We start from the raw sequence: 15,725 nt of genomic DNA, 5'->3' as shown, positions 1-15,725 counted from the left end.
TTTAAGTCAGATTAGACTTCCGGTTTGCGTTTTCTGTATACTTTGAACGTACATATACAAAGAATAAAGTGTATTTTCAGAATTCTATCTGATATCATTTTCAAGTTTACTATCCACGGCAGTCATAGAGTTTATTAAATAGAGAGGGTCTGTATACTATATCAATGACCACTATGGATCGATTAGTAAACTTAGAATTGAAAGTAAATACACTATATTTATATAGTAATGAATGTTCATAATATACAGATAAGCGCTAAAATAATCATGTGAACTTTTGATACCTTTTCTGAAATTCTCCCCAGGTCATTAAATCTTTTACAAAATTCATTGATTACAAAAAAAAGAAGAGGTGGTATGATTGCCCTATTGAGACAACTCTCCACAAGAGACCAATATGACACAGATATTAACAATTATAGGTTACCGTACGACCTTCAACAACGAGCAAAGCCCATACCGCATACTCAGTTTATCAATGACCACTATGGATCGATTAGTAAACTTAGAATTGAAAGTAAAAACACTATATTTATATAGTAATGAATGTTCATAATATACAGATAAGCGCTAAAAATATTCATGTGAACTTCTCCAGCCATTAAATCTTTTACAAAATTCATTGATTACAAAAAAAAAGAAGATGTGGTACGATTGCCATGTTGAGACAACTGACCACAAGAGACCAATATGACACAGATATTAACAATTATATGTTACCGCACGACCTTCAACAACGAGCAAAGCCCATACCGCATACTCAGCTTTAAAAGGCCCCGAACTGACAATGTAAAACAATTCAAACCAGAAAACTAGCAGCCTTATTTATGTACTAAAAAATGAACGAAAAACAAATATGTAACACATAAACAAACAACAACCAGGCTCCTTACTTGAATGTTATAACATACTAAATGTATGTTCATATTGAAATTGATAGAAAAACCAAAAAATGGGAATGTTGGAAATAAAGGAGGAGGGATAAAAAAAAAAAAAAGGCATTTTCCTGTCCCCAATAACCTATGACTTATACTTTTGCTGAAATTCTCCAGTCATTCAATATTTAACAAAATTCTTCCTACAACACTTAACATACATTAAACTACGCTCTGAATGCCCGCGATTCGCGGGTGTGTTCTAGTAAGCAATAAAATGTGCAAAAAACAAATATAAATGTAAAAGCAATTTGTTTAACTTAATCTAAGTAATTATACAATGAAAAATTACAAGCAAAAATGTTACTCAGGAACACAGAAGAATAAAGTTTTTGTTGAATACTACAAAAATTGTCATGTCCCTTTACTCTGGGACCATAATACTAACTTAGTCTATCAGTATAACTAAACTTTACTCAATACTGTATTTGTCTCAAATGGCAACAAATTCACCATATGGCTTTGGTTTTGAACCCTTCAAAGTATGGAACAATATGATGTGGAATGTCACACTATGAATATATCTTTTATAACAAAATTAAAGTAACCTTATACATTTATTACCCTATAAACGGTGGTACTGGATTAACCATATATATCCCAGATGTATTGTAGGACTTAACAAATTCCACAAATGGCATTTCTTTAACAGCTTGTGTCCTATCTTCTTTTTTTCTCGTTTCAACAGAAACAACATGATCACTGGGTTCTTTCAATGAAATAAAGTAATCATCTGTCCATTTTGTAAAAGCCGGTGAAATTTTTGCAACATTTTTCATTTTAACCGGCTTATATGGAATGATATAAATTTCGTTAAAAGTTTTAGGGTCTGGGAAATTGTCAATTTCTTCAATATACTGGAAGGGCTTTCTATATCCAAAAGGTTTTCCATGTCCTTCTCTAGTGGTAATATCGTCTGATAGAACAAATGACAAATGTAATACAAAACAAACTGAAAGTGAAACAAACATTGTGGAAAACTAATTATAATTATCTCCCCTTGTAACAAGTGCCCGTAATCTCAAAAAAGAATGCTTGCATTTTTGTTGCAATTATCCGTACTTTGAAATATCGTGTTTAGTATGTATCTTTTTACCTTTTTTTTTTTTATGAAAAGCGGGTATATTCTAATTTGCGTTATTAACAATTTTTCGAAAACATTGATAATAATATGTAAATGAGTTTAAAGAGTATTAGTCGTGTATGACAATTTGAAAACCCCTTTATACCTCCTTTTCCGCCATCTTTATTTGTGCTTACAAGAACTGCGTGCTCGCTGACAACAAATACCTTGATTTGTCTCTTAATTCTGTAAGTAGTATAAGCATTTTTAAAATTTATACATAGAACAAATATTAATGAAAATCTTTGCAATGTTTTTGAAGCGTATCAATTTCATAAATTGTAAATAAAGCTAAAAGCCGGTTTTAAAAGAAACCGCGTGGGTACGCGCAGGTCTTCTTTGTTGCATGATTTATGTTAAAACGTGAATAGTGCATGCAACAACTTAAAGTTGATTTAAAATAAATGGTTCATTAACATGTCCTGTGTTTAAAAATAGCACTGTCACTTAGCATTCGCGTCTTGAAACATGCATGTTAAATTTGGCCCTGGCCTCTAGGACCTTGGGTTCTAGTTCTTTGTTGCAATGCACGATTTAAATTATGCTGAAAGTTAAAACGTAAATAGTGCATTAAACAAGTTAAAGCTAATTAATTAATGGTTCTTAAACATGTCTTTTGTATAAAATTAGCACTGTCATTTGGCATTCTCGTCTTGGAACATGCATGTGATAATTTTTTATTTAGGGCACTTCTACTTTGATTTGCATAGCAAAAAAGATGTAGGAAGATGTGGTATGACTCAAACTATGAGTGCCAATGAGACAGCTCTCCCCCAAATAACATTTTATTAAATTAAACCATGCATGGATTGCGACAGGTACTAGGCTGTAGGCTTGTAACACAGTAGTCCGAGATTACTCTGACGTCCAAATGCTGTTTTGCAAGAAAAGCTGTGGCCGTGTACTCTTGACGTCTTACGGCTGTTTTGCCAGACGCGCTTGGGCTGGGGATTGTCCTAGCTTGTCTGGCAAAACAGCAGTTAGATGTCAGAGTAATCTCGAAATACCTTGTTTATTGTGACCGTTACTTTACGACAATACGTCTCTAGGCTGCCTGTTAACATTTGAAAAATATATTTTTTTCTTTTTGAATTAACATTTTTGTCAGTGAAGTAGCTGGCACTTGATGCCACTAGAAACGGCCTATTTCCGCCTCTTACCTTACCTTACCAGGAAATCTTTCTCCGTCCACTTCGGGTCAACCTCATTTGAGTATTTAATATTCAACCACCACATCTATGTACACTATTTTACACACATTATCGGTAATTATATAATACACTTGAGTACTGAGATATCAATGTTTCATATTATCCTCCATGCATCACTGAATTAGCCATGTTTAGAATAATTCCAACACTAATTAGGAGTATATTCAGTACACTATTTGACAGGTATGCTCTCAGCTAAACAACAGTATAAATACGGGAGTATAATCGGTATCTTCTACCCGTTTCAATGGAGAGCCCTGTGAAAGACCTCATTTCCCATTTTGACGACACATTAATTTGACTTGCACATGTCATTTTTTCAAAAAATTGGCAGTCCCTGTGTCATGCTTAGACTCCAATGAGATTCACTTTCAGGACAGAACATTATTTCCTGCAGCTTTTAAAAAGGGCAGGGTAATTGTTAGCTCAGAGGGCACATTAAGCGCAATGGACAACAATTTTAGGGCACTAACTATAAACAGGCAATTTCTATAAAATGGATTAATTTAAAACATACTAGTTTAATGCTATAAAAAGGACATACATCTGTAATCAATCATTAAAACAAATGTTAAACAAGAAAAAGCGTATATATGAAATATTTAAAACAATAAACACAATTTAGCTAGCAAGCTCTAGCTAGAATTCAAAAGGGGCAGGGTGCCAGTTTTTACTGTATAGGTTGTTGTTTTTTTAAATAAAGATGCATTTCAACTATAGTCTTTATGTCATTGTTTGTGTAGTTATGTACTATGTATAGTACATCTTCATCAACATACAATTTTTATTATGTTTTTATAGTTTAACTTCACTCTACTCATTTTCCAAAGATTATGGTTTGATTAAATTTTTATAAGAATTTCAACTTTTATTACAATATTAAGAAGTTTTAATGTCAATGCACGGTTGGAATTTATTCAACTCTGTGCAATTCAAATTTGATAAAGTTTAGAACATGGATTGCTAATAAAAAGTATAATTATAAAGTAGAAATTGCAATATTTTTTCCCCAATATGTTCAAAGACAGTTAATATCTTTAAGGTAACATTATTATGGTATTATATATTCAATTGGTAATTTATTCCTTATTTTGGTACTAGATAATATTTTTAGAGCACAAATTTGTAATAGGCTAAAACAGGGGAAGTAACTCCGAAATCAATTTCCACCACGTTTGCGTTAAAACTGTGTTCGAGATGGAAGGCATTTCTGTAACGGCATAGTTTTATTTTGATTTCAATTCAATTCTAAAGTCATGAAAGTCTTCATTTATACACTCCTCCATTGTGACTTGGAGATCGAAAATGTCGACCCAGACCCAAGCCAAATACACTCGCTGACACATTCATCAAAAGTATGACAAAAAGATACATTGTCCTAATTAAATTACTTAGTTATTAACACCTTTGAAGTCTTTATAATTGTAATTGATTGTAATGACATGATTAACCTGGGGGCAATCACACAGGTATCATATGTAATTAACTTGTAGATCAGAAATCGATAAATAAAAATTTCACCAAAACGGCACAAGATAATTTTTGGAAATGACGTCAGGGCAGAAGGGCACACAGACGATAAAGGCATGGCGTCTAGAATTTCGACAAAATTAGGGCATGGCGCCAATTTTTTTTTCCCAAAAAGGGCAGGGCGTCAAGAAATCGCGGCAGGGCGCCATTTCACGCCAAAACCACCTGTAGGAAACACTAATTATCTTTATATAAAACAAATGAATCTAAAATTACTGTGGTATTTTTCATTATCAATATATTTCAAAAAGAATGAATATAGCACGTACTGTCCAAATACTGGTCCTTAAGACCTTAAAAACTACTCTTGCTGAGTAAGCTGACTAACCCCTACAGTTGGAAAAGTTTTCAGGACTGCCACCCTCTAGATATGAAAAAGTTGACTGCATTTTATGCTTGAAAGAATGACTCTTTTTTTGGACTAAATAGATTGCAAATTGTTACTGGTTATAGGGTCAGACTGGATGGCTATGTAATTATGACTACATATTTTTCTCTGTCCAGATGGTTAGGTTAGACAATTTCAACAATTTTGTGTTTGTATCCCTAAGCAATTAATGCAAATGTATCTAGTCTACCCACTAACTATCTAAACCTTTAAGGGGACAACCTAATGATTTAGAAATTGTGATCTTGACACTTGCTGCAAGCATTCATGTAATCTCCCTAATAATTATGAAGTGAAATTTTAATAAAGATTTGCATTTTTTAGATGGCACAGGTTAATGGTCTAGACCATAAAGAACCAATCATGGCCGAGACAGATAAATCAGAAGAATACACAAAATTGGTTGAATATGGAATAAACGCAAGAGTGGCAGAGGAACTGTGCACTGTATATAAAACAGGTAATAAATATGGTTCTGTTTGCGCTGCAAATTTTTCTACGATTTTTTTAGTTTTCAATTATTTCTATCGGATCATCAAAGATGACAAAAAAGAATAACACTGGATTTCTATCTACGATTTTAAGAAAAATGAAATCAATATGGTATACTAAGACTTCATAATAATTGTTGGACTCTTTTAATATGGTAATTGGTTAAAAGTTCTTTATTTCATTTTTCAGAAAAATTAACACATGCTGAACTAGATGAAAGGGCACTGGATGCTCTGAAAGAATTCAATGCTGATGATGCTATTGCAGTATTGAAACAGTTCTTGGAAAGTCCTTTAGAACATGTAACAAACAAAAGTGCTTATTTGTGTGGCATGATGAAAACATACAGACAAAACAAAAAACAGGGATCAACGGCCACAGTTGCTCGAGGCCCTGATGAGGCAAAATTGAAGGTATGGTCTTGTTAGCTCCTATAAGAAAATAATGGAAAATAATCATGGTTGTTTAATGCCTTGAAATGTGTTCTTAAAATCATTCATATTGTCACCTGAAACCAGAAGTTGCAAAATCTTTTTCCCCTTGAAGAAAATCTGCTGGTCCTCACTATTATTTCTATTGAAAAATAGTAAAATTGTGTCAGTCCTTTGTAATATTTTGGGGGTAAAATCCGTAGGATACTATATTATTCCGCACTCTGCTAAAACTCTGTAATCTTTTATTTTCTATGTGATATGATTTGCTAGCTTGAAAAATTTACTGGCAGAGAATTATATTTAATAAATAATGAATATGTTGATTTATTTTTAGGAAATTCTTGACAGAACAGGATACTCTTTAGATGTAACAACAGGTCAGAGAAAATATGGAGGACCTCCTCCAGGTCAGGATGAATCTAATCAACCAGGTGCTGGACACGAAGTATGTAGTATTAAAAAGTGACATAAAATAGATTCAATTTGAAAATCTGGTTGACATCATTTTATTTTGAACCCAAGTTGATATTTCCTATCAAAATTTGTCTTGCACAATAAAAATTATTTGAAAAATAGGATTTCAATCTTGCTTTTCATTCATTCACAGGTTGCCTGGTTTAAAAACTTGGACCGACAACAAACCATGTTATCTATAACGAGTCCTGTCGAATAAAATATGCTTCTAATGCTGAAATTTGTATTTCATGTTCTAGGCTAAAATAATATGTAAATTAATCTATATTAAAATGGAATGGGCATATTTCAGTGACTAAAACACAAGTATCAATATAATGTGGGTTATTCTTATCTTTTAAGGTTTTCTGTGGAAAAATTCCAAAAGATGTGTTTGAAGATGAACTTATTCCATTATTTGAAAAGTGTGGTCCAATCTGGGACTTGCGATTAATGATGGATCCAATGACAGGTTTCAATAGAGGGTACAGTTTTATCACATATTGTGATAGAGATGGCGCCAATGAAGCAGTTAAACAGGTTTGTCTAATCATTAATATTAGTTCTGACTGCACATTTCTGCCAGTATTACACTTGCCTGATGATCCATTTCATCTGTCCAAGGGTGATCTGACAGATTGGTCTGCTAAGGGGAAATAGGAAAAACATCTTCCTTTTTTTTTTCAAACATTTTATGAATTCAGGAGAAAAGTTTTTATCAAGAAATTCTAAATTCACTGTTCAAAATTAAAAAATTCTACATCATTTTTAGACTTTCAATGCAATATTAGTGATTTCTGTAAGATTCAAATTCAAGATACATTTGTAAAATTTATACTTTCTGTCAGATGGAAATACAAAAAGATTAAAATTTCCAAATTTATTCCAAAAGGCGTGTAAATTGTTCAAAATTTTATGGGTTCACGTGATCTTTTGTTTTCAGCTTGACAACTATGAAATCAAATCTGGAAAGCGTTTAAAAGTCAACATCTCAGTAGCTAACCAAAGATTGTTTGTTGGTAACATCCCTAAGAGCAAATCTAAAGAGGAAATCTTGGAAGAATTTTCAAAAAAGACAGGTATCAAAATTTGAAAAATTTGTTTTTTGATGAATTTTGGGGAAATTTTCATCATCTAAACAATAGATGATTGAAATGTATGTACTACCAAAACATCAAAATTTAGTTTTGTAATTAATGTGTTTTTCACAACTTGAGTACATTTTGCAAAAAAAAAAGTTCTTTCTTTCAATTTTTACTATTCAAAATTCCCTTACGGTCCTAGAAAGGTAAGGTTGTGCTTTTAGATATTGTGATTTATATACAAGTCTACATATTCATTACTTTTTATCACTTCATTATTATGAATAAGTTGATACAAGAACTTAAATATTCTTGTTTGAAACATGTTGGAATGATGCTCTGAGTATGCTGTTGGTCTTCACACAAGTTGTTAAAGAAATGGATTTCCTGTTAGATCTCTTCTTTGAGGAGAAGGTTAATAATCTGTCTGATCAACTCTTAAGGTGCACACATTTCCCTTCTTCACAGAATAAAACTTGAAACATTCATTTTTAAAATTTATTTTAAAAAGGCACCTGCACACCAAAGATTTTAGTAAATTTAAATGTTGGGTCAAATGTGCAAGATACAAGGACTTTCCAAATTGGTCTTATTTCAAGATAACCAAGTTTTATAAAAAAAAAAAAATAAGTTTCCTGATCCAAATGAAATCACCGCACATACTTAGTAACATTAAAAATATCACTGTGATTGGAACATGTTTAACATTTTCAGTAAGCAGAACCATTTTAGATGTGTATAGGTAAGAATACCAGGTACAGGTAACATTGAGGTGAAAATCTAGCTAGATTTTACATATACATTAAATAAAAAAGATTGATGTGAAAAAACTTAAAACAAACATGCAAAGAAACCAGATTTCTTATTAGAAATAATATTAAAAAAATTCTACTTATATGTACAGCAACACAATGCTATTACTAAAATTTTGTTTTTTTTATTACATTTGAACTTAAAAAATCTGTCAGATTAAGATATAAAAAAAAATCAGATGACTCAAATACATTTTATCATTTGATTCTTGTATCATTCATGGAGTGTTAATATTTTGTCTGCTTTTAGCATGAAGAAAAATAAATTTTGGAAATTAGATATCAATTTAGTAAATAAAAAAAATATATATATATATATATATATATTCTCAATAAATTATTTGAACAAATTGAACCATAATTCGGTCAGTAAGATGTGTTCAGAAAAGATGCTTTTCTTCAAAAATGTTTGATTCATAATTTTCATCATTCACAGAGGGCTTAATAGATGTCATAATATACAGATCTGCTGACAAAGAAAATCAGAAAAATAGAGGATTTGCTTTTCTCGAATATGACTCTCACAAATCTGCTTCAACAGCAAAACGAAAGTTATCCTCAGGACGATCAAAAGTGTGGAATTGTGATGTTATTGTTGATTGGGCAGATCCAGTTGAAGAGCCAGACAACAGTACAATGTCAAAGGTTTGTATTTTAAATGTTTTCATAGAAAAAATATGTTTATACATTGTCTTTATCCAAGGGTCAATCAAATCAGATAAATTGACGTTTTTGAACTTGTTGCCTGTGCAGGTTGGCATTGATGACATTTTACAAAAGAAATGGCTTTTACAAAGAAAATCTTTTATTAAGATGTGTAATGCATAGCCATATGACTCACTGAACAATGAAAATCAGTTCAAACAGGTTGCAATGTCATATGTAATTATATATAAACATTGAAATATGTCATTGGGTGGATGTCTTAGCCCTAAAATGAAATATTGTTTGTTTCCCCAATCCCGACCAACCTTGCAAAATTGGTGCTACTTAGAAAATTTTATTGTCAAAACTAAGTCAAATATTATTTTATTCATTTTGGATTTTCAGGCTTGCTGCGGCGTCCGATAATTTTCAAGCTTTTTGGAAAAATAAAATTATTTCCCTACTAACCTACTCGCAAAAAATGTTTATATCAATTTATGCAAATTCTACATTTTATTACAGGTTAAAGTGTTGTATATAAGAAACTTATCAGCTGATGTGTCAGAAGAAGTTTTAAAAGAAAAATTCACTGAGTATGGAAACATTGAACGTGTGAAAAAAATTAAAGACTATGGATTTGTGCATTATGAAGAAAGAGATGATGCAGTTAAGGCATTAGATGCTATGAATGGACAGGTAACTGAAAATTAGATTTTAAGAGAATAGTATGATGTAGATATTGCTCATGGCAAATAATTTCTATTGGCTGTTCCAGAGTTAGCTGTAAACGTAATATCTCAATCCTACTATGCCACAGAATGGAATTAAAAGGTTCACAATAGAACATCAGCTTTTGGCAAACAACAGACTAAAATATCAATACTGTCCGGCCACACTTAAAAATATTTTGGTATGCCCAAACCCTACCCAACATCGAGATAGTGGGTAGGTAGGTAGGCAATTTCTTCTTTTTTGCCAAAGAGAAATTGAAGTATTGTTTACTGAATAAAAAAAAAATTTCACATCAGGACAATTGAAAGATTTTGAGTTGGCAGCTTTTTTTCTGGGTAGGAGGGTTTCGGCAAACCTGCAAACCTATTATTTTTTATGGCCCCATGAATATTTAAAATTGGAGTTCTCTTCCTATGTTCCTATTAATTGCAGAGGTGTTTACTTGTACGGATTGTCCGTATTTTACACGGATTTTTCAATAAAAGTACGGATTTTCTACTAACCTGGAAAAAAATCATAATTGCTTCCGTTTACGACTATCGGTATCTCAAAGGCGCTTTTCTGAATAGAAATCGTAGCTCTTTAAAGAGCAAAATGATAGCTATCAAGTTAATTTCATGGTCGGCATGGATCAGCCTCAGGATGCCGGCGTTTCTCAAAAACTCAAAAACGTCTATGAAAGTTTTGAACAAGACCAAGCGCCTAAGAAAAGGAAATGCCTTCAAAAGTACAAAGACTGGTACACTATTGAAATTAACCACCAATGTTCCACCACTATAGTTGAGGTTTAAATAATGTGCCATTTGTTAGCAGAACTTAACCTACCCTTGTCATCTGCCGATACATTCAACAAAGCATTTAAACTAATGTTTCCCTGATTCTAAAATTGCAGGAGGTCAGTTTTTATTCTATTATCTATATGTAGGCAGGAGATGTGTATGATCCATATCTTATAAATGGATCTGTCCCTAATGTCTCTTATTTTCTTTCTTACGAAACCCAACTTTATTGGCCTGGGCATTTAGGGAGGGGGTAATGAAATGTTAAAATCCTAGGAGGGGTGCTGCCAAAAAAAATTTTAGGGTTGGGGGAGGGAGGTAGAAGGAGGTCCTGTACTGTAGTGTTTTGAAATAAAATATTCCATGCCTGCAAACGTAAGCTCAACTTTTTTTCAAATCATGCAAATTTTAGGTTATAATCTTTGTTGCAAAAACTATCTGAATAAGACAGCAGATACTGTCTGACAGAATGCAGGAAATTGCATCTTATTTTTCAAAAATTTCATGGGGGAACATGCCCCCAAACCCCCCTAGATGGTTCGTGCCGCTTTGCAGCACTCAGCAAGAGTATTACTGTCAACATTGCAAAACTACTGACAATTCTACTGAGAGACACCAAGGTGGGTAAACAGGTCTGTAATTGTAATGTACTCAGTTATTATAATGGACTCCCATTTCATGGTTTGGGGGATTGTAATTTAAAGTTATCTTATTTCAACATTTCAGAAATTAGGAAAATTAGAAATTGAAGTATCACTGGCTAAGCCACCAACAGAAAACAAAAAGAAAGAACAAAGAAAAAGAGAGCAGGAAAGAAGACAAATGATGGGGTAAAGATTTCATTCATGCTAGTAAATTACTGATGAGGCTGGCTTGATAGACATAAGTTTCCATACTTTATCACAACTAGTGAGATTAAGAAACCAAAATTCTATAAAACACATCCATGATTATTTATAGAAAGATTTACTGATCTATTCAAAATAACTTTATAAACTATGCATGGTGCCTGTCAGGGTCTCAGGGACAGGGCAATTTAGAAGAAAAAAAGCAATAACTAAAGCCAATTTTAGTAAACATACTTTAAAGAACAAATGCAGATGTCTAACTAGAAAAAACTTTAAGGCATCAGAAGGGAGTTGGTTCTCTGCATTAAAGGAGAAAATCAGCATGATATATAAACAGTGCCAATCACCTAGTGCAACAACTGAAATGAATGTAAATATATAATTGCTTTCAGTGATCTGGAAGGTTTTTTTCACTATGGGCCCAGGGCCCCTCAAAAATAAATTCAATGGGCCATTTTAAAAAATAATGGGCCATGTTGTCAAATGAGTGGGCCATTTGAATCGACTTCTTTAAAAAAATAAAAAATATCATTATTTTTTCATGTTTTGGAAAAGAGGTGTTGAAACTTACCTTTATGATTTTAACTTATATCATTGATATTGTTCCAGTGATTCTGTAATTTCAATGAATATACAATAAATTCTTCCAAAACGGACAATACTAAAGATAACCTTTATTTACAATGTTTAAACTGTTTCTGTTGCCTTGGCTTGTTCATGTTCATGTTTTTTAAACATCAAATTTGGGTCTTCGTCGATACCATACTCATTCCAGACGTTCCGTATTAGAGGACATTTCAGGAACGTGCTCTGCACTTCTTGTATTATTATTATTACTTCATCATGATGACAATAATAACATTAGATAGTACCATTAATTGATAGAACAAAACAATAATACGCTGAAGTCATGTTTACAAAATGTCAAAACGAGCCAAAGACCAAAAAATGACAAGGACAATTAAACGCCTTTTATGGAGACAAAAACTATATTCATCAAAAGGCTTCAGGGGTTTTCAATCGAAATAATAGCAAGCTAAACTAAATCTAAAAAATATTATTAGAGTTAAATCTCGTCTGTAAATAGCCAAATTTCACAAATGTAAAGTTGTTTATAAAAAATTATATCATGAATGATGGTTAATTACGTTTTTTGGGTTATCAGTTAAACCGCATGGTTCTATTATTACCATAGGAAAACACCCGAGACGTTAAACCGCATGGTTCTATTACCTTAGGAAAACACCCGAGACGTCCTAAAAAATATATGGGTGCTCCTATGATTGGAGGAACATTATACAGTTGTGTACACACACATGGCGGCACGGAACACGATCGGAAATCTATTTGACGATATCTAAACGTTTCAAAACAATGTGAAAAATATCGTGCGCCACGTGGGCGCTTACATTTGTCACTCTATGCGCCATTTCTGGTGAATATGGGCTGTAGGCGCAGGGCGCACGTCCTTCCCGATCACTGGCTTTCTAAATAATCAACTCAATATTCTTATCATTACTTTTGATCATAATATACAAAAATAGCATGCATTTCCTACATTTGTGTTATACATGGTTTCTGAAACATTTTTGTATATTATAAACTTTACAGCAAGTGAAATACATTATTATGAAAAGGATATTAGTTCTGCACATGTAAAAACAAATTCTGGTTTCTTTGCAGAGGTTATGAAGACTTCTATCAGCCACCAATGCCCCCAAGTAGGATGATGCCACCTGGTGGTAGAGGAATGAGGAGGCCAATGCCTCCACCACCAAGATTTGGTAGGTTTTAAACTAAAAAAATAGTTCTTCAAATTGTAAGAAATGTTATTTGAAAAAAAAAATCCCTTCTAAACCAGAAAAAAGCTACAATAAATAAAAGCTTTGTAAGCCATTGATCTTTATTGTCAAGTTGAATACATTTGTATAATAATCATTATTGAAAAAGCAAAGTATTTTGTTTATTAAAAAATGCACCATATTGTTTTTCTGGTAGTATATTGCCTCTTGCCAAGATTTGTCCAATCTCTGAAACAAGTATCCTTAGAAAATTGATCAAAACTATGATGTTTAAGGACTAGTTGGGACAGCTGGAAATGGAATCATGTTTAAAATATAAATGGGCATCTTTACATTTTGATTTTTTCCTCCAGATTACTATGATGATTTCTTTGGCTATGAAGACTACAATGATTATTATGGTGGAGGCTATGCACCACAAATGCCAAGAGGAAGAGGAGGCAGAGGTGGACCACCAGTAAGTATCTAAGCTATCCAGAATATGTACCTTAAAAATCAAAATATTGTGTTATCAAAGCCAAAATATCAAGTTTTCATGAGTTATTTCCCTTTTAACTCTTTACACCATATGATCTTAACATTGATTTGAATGAGGAGGGGAAAGATAACAGAAAAACAGTCAAACTCATAAATCGAAATCGACATGGCTGAAAAAAAGACGAGCAGACAAATTATAGTACACATGACAACATAGAAAACTTAAGACTAAGCAACACAAACTAAACAAAAAGTGGGTGAAATTCCTGTGTGAAGGAGGACTTATTTAAGTCATATGCTTAATTGTGCACAAAACATCCACAAGAAACAACCTCAATATACTGACTCAATTGGAACAAAGAAATAACCACAAAAGCATGAAGTTTAAATCATGTTCAAGCTAAAAATGTTGAAAACACTGAATTAAATTGTTGGTGATGCTATTATATATTGAGAAACGCTCGAATTATTATAATATTTTGAAAAATAGTGGAAATAAAATGTATGCAAATTTAACATCTGTAAAGATGAAATACAATAAGGAGTGTATAAAACAAGTGCACACCACTTAAAAATAGTATAGATATTAAAAGATGTGGTACAGTGCCAATGAGAACTCCATCCAAGTCACAATTTATAAAAGTAAACCATTACAGGAAAAAGTACGGTCTTCAACATGAAGCCTTGGCTCACAGCTAACTGAAAGCTAGGAAGGGCTAAATAACAAAAAATACCAGCACTTACAATTAGAAAAAAGCTTGCATATAGTAAATACATAAACTTTTGCCACATCACTATACAAGCTATCTTTTAATAGTAATTTATAATGTTTGATGCATGGAGATCATGTTTGAAAGCTTTAGTTTTGTTGGCTTTAGAATAGCCTACTCTTGTTTAATAAATTGTATGATAAAAAACATTGTTTCCACTGTGTGGTATTGGGGTTTATTTTAAACTTTGGTTCTCTAAATCTCCAAAGCTTTTACTAGATCAACATGCATCTAAACAGTATAACTTTGAAGCATTTTGGGATACTACAAAGTAATTTGAATACTGAACAAATCTTTTCAAAACAAATTTTACTAGAAATTGTTGCTTCAAGGTTATACACTATAGAACGTATTGTTTACAATTTCACATGTTGTTGACAAAAATTTTAATGATGATATAAATTACTTGTATTGTTTGCCTCAGCCAATGCGAGGTCGAGGAGGGGCCATACCCCCTGGTGGTCCTAGAGGGGCCGGAGCTGCGGTGAGAGGATCAAGAGGCGCTGTTAGAGGACGAGGTGCTCCAGCATCGGGAAGAGGGGGTCGTGGTGGAATCACACCACAAAAAATGGGACAACAAATGGCCAGAGGAGGCAAAAGGAAAGCACAAGGGGATTTCAGCATGGGCCATACAAAGCGACGGAATGTACAAGACAATTGGGGAGCTCAGCCAATCGCTCAACAACCTCTGGACTCAACGGGCTATGATGCCAGCTACAATGATTCACAGTGGTATCAGGACTCATATGGACAAAATTGGGGATGAGCATTCAACTCAGGAGTTCCATGAATGTATAGATCGTTGATGTAAATTTGTGTCCGTTGATGGAATTTATCGCAAATTTTTAGAGTTTATCTGACCAAAAATCATGTTGTAATGTGGTTAGGTAGAATGTCTGTTATCTGAGTGTGTACATTGTTTTTAATGGACAATTCATTCATGTCTCAGATGTTAAAAAGCAGCTATTTTTACCAAAAATGACAGGGAAAATTGCAGATTTTCAATCTAATCTCGAAAGTTGCGCATCATGATGAAATCTTCAAAAAATCAAATGTGAATATTTTTATTTGTAAATTTTGTTGTCTACATTTTTTGTTTTCATGTATAAAAAAATCGTCCTCCATTCATTGCCACTCGATTGTCACACCATTATTTTGGCTTTTATTGGCAAAGAAGAAGATGTGAATAAAAGTCCTTTTATACAACAGTTA

The 15,725-nt window shown here is 32.8% G+C and overlaps 2 protein-coding genes across 4 annotated transcripts in view; one reads left to right on the top strand and one right to left on the bottom strand.

The window, feature by feature from the left end:
* The window catches only part of LOC134688351 (tRNA wybutosine-synthesizing protein 5-like), a 15,723-nt gene extending 13,778 nt beyond the window's left edge, over positions 1-1,945 (bottom strand). The window contains exon 1 of the mRNA XM_063549003.1: positions 1,500-1,945. Within this exon, the coding sequence (XP_063405073.1) occupies positions 1,500-1,906 (407 nt within the window). The 5' untranslated portion in view covers positions 1,907-1,945. The remainder of the gene's footprint in view (positions 1-1,499) is intronic.
* Positions 1-15,725, top strand: part of LOC134688350 (heterogeneous nuclear ribonucleoprotein R-like) — a 20,567-nt gene extending 4,842 nt beyond the window's left edge. Inside the window, exons 1-12 of one of the 3 annotated variants that reach the window (XM_063549000.1) lie at positions 2,044-2,246; positions 5,512-5,647; positions 5,869-6,092; positions 6,448-6,558; positions 6,930-7,106; positions 7,510-7,645; positions 8,897-9,105; positions 9,628-9,801; positions 11,343-11,446; positions 13,148-13,248; positions 13,620-13,723; positions 14,938-15,725. In XM_063549000.1, coding sequence (XP_063405070.1) covers positions 5,512-5,647; positions 5,869-6,092; positions 6,448-6,558; positions 6,930-7,106; positions 7,510-7,645; positions 8,897-9,105; positions 9,628-9,801; positions 11,343-11,446; positions 13,148-13,248; positions 13,620-13,723; positions 14,938-15,279 — 1,818 coding nt within the window. In that variant the 5' untranslated portion in view covers positions 2,044-2,246 and the 3' untranslated portion in view covers positions 15,280-15,725. Of the gene's footprint in view, positions 1-2,043; positions 2,247-5,511; positions 5,648-5,868; positions 6,093-6,447; positions 6,559-6,929; positions 7,107-7,509; positions 7,646-8,896; positions 9,106-9,627; positions 9,802-11,342; positions 11,447-13,147; positions 13,249-13,619; positions 13,724-14,927 lie in introns of those variants that run through there. The other 2 variants (XM_063549002.1, XM_063549001.1) reach the window with 2 other exon arrangements.

Source organism: Mytilus trossulus, chromosome 10, assembly GCF_036588685.1.
Source record: "Mytilus trossulus isolate FHL-02 chromosome 10, PNRI_Mtr1.1.1.hap1, whole genome shotgun sequence".
Classification (NCBI taxonomy): Eukaryota; Metazoa; Mollusca; class Bivalvia; order Mytilida; family Mytilidae; genus Mytilus; species Mytilus trossulus.
This window is presented reverse-complemented; position numbering and strand designations above follow the sequence as displayed.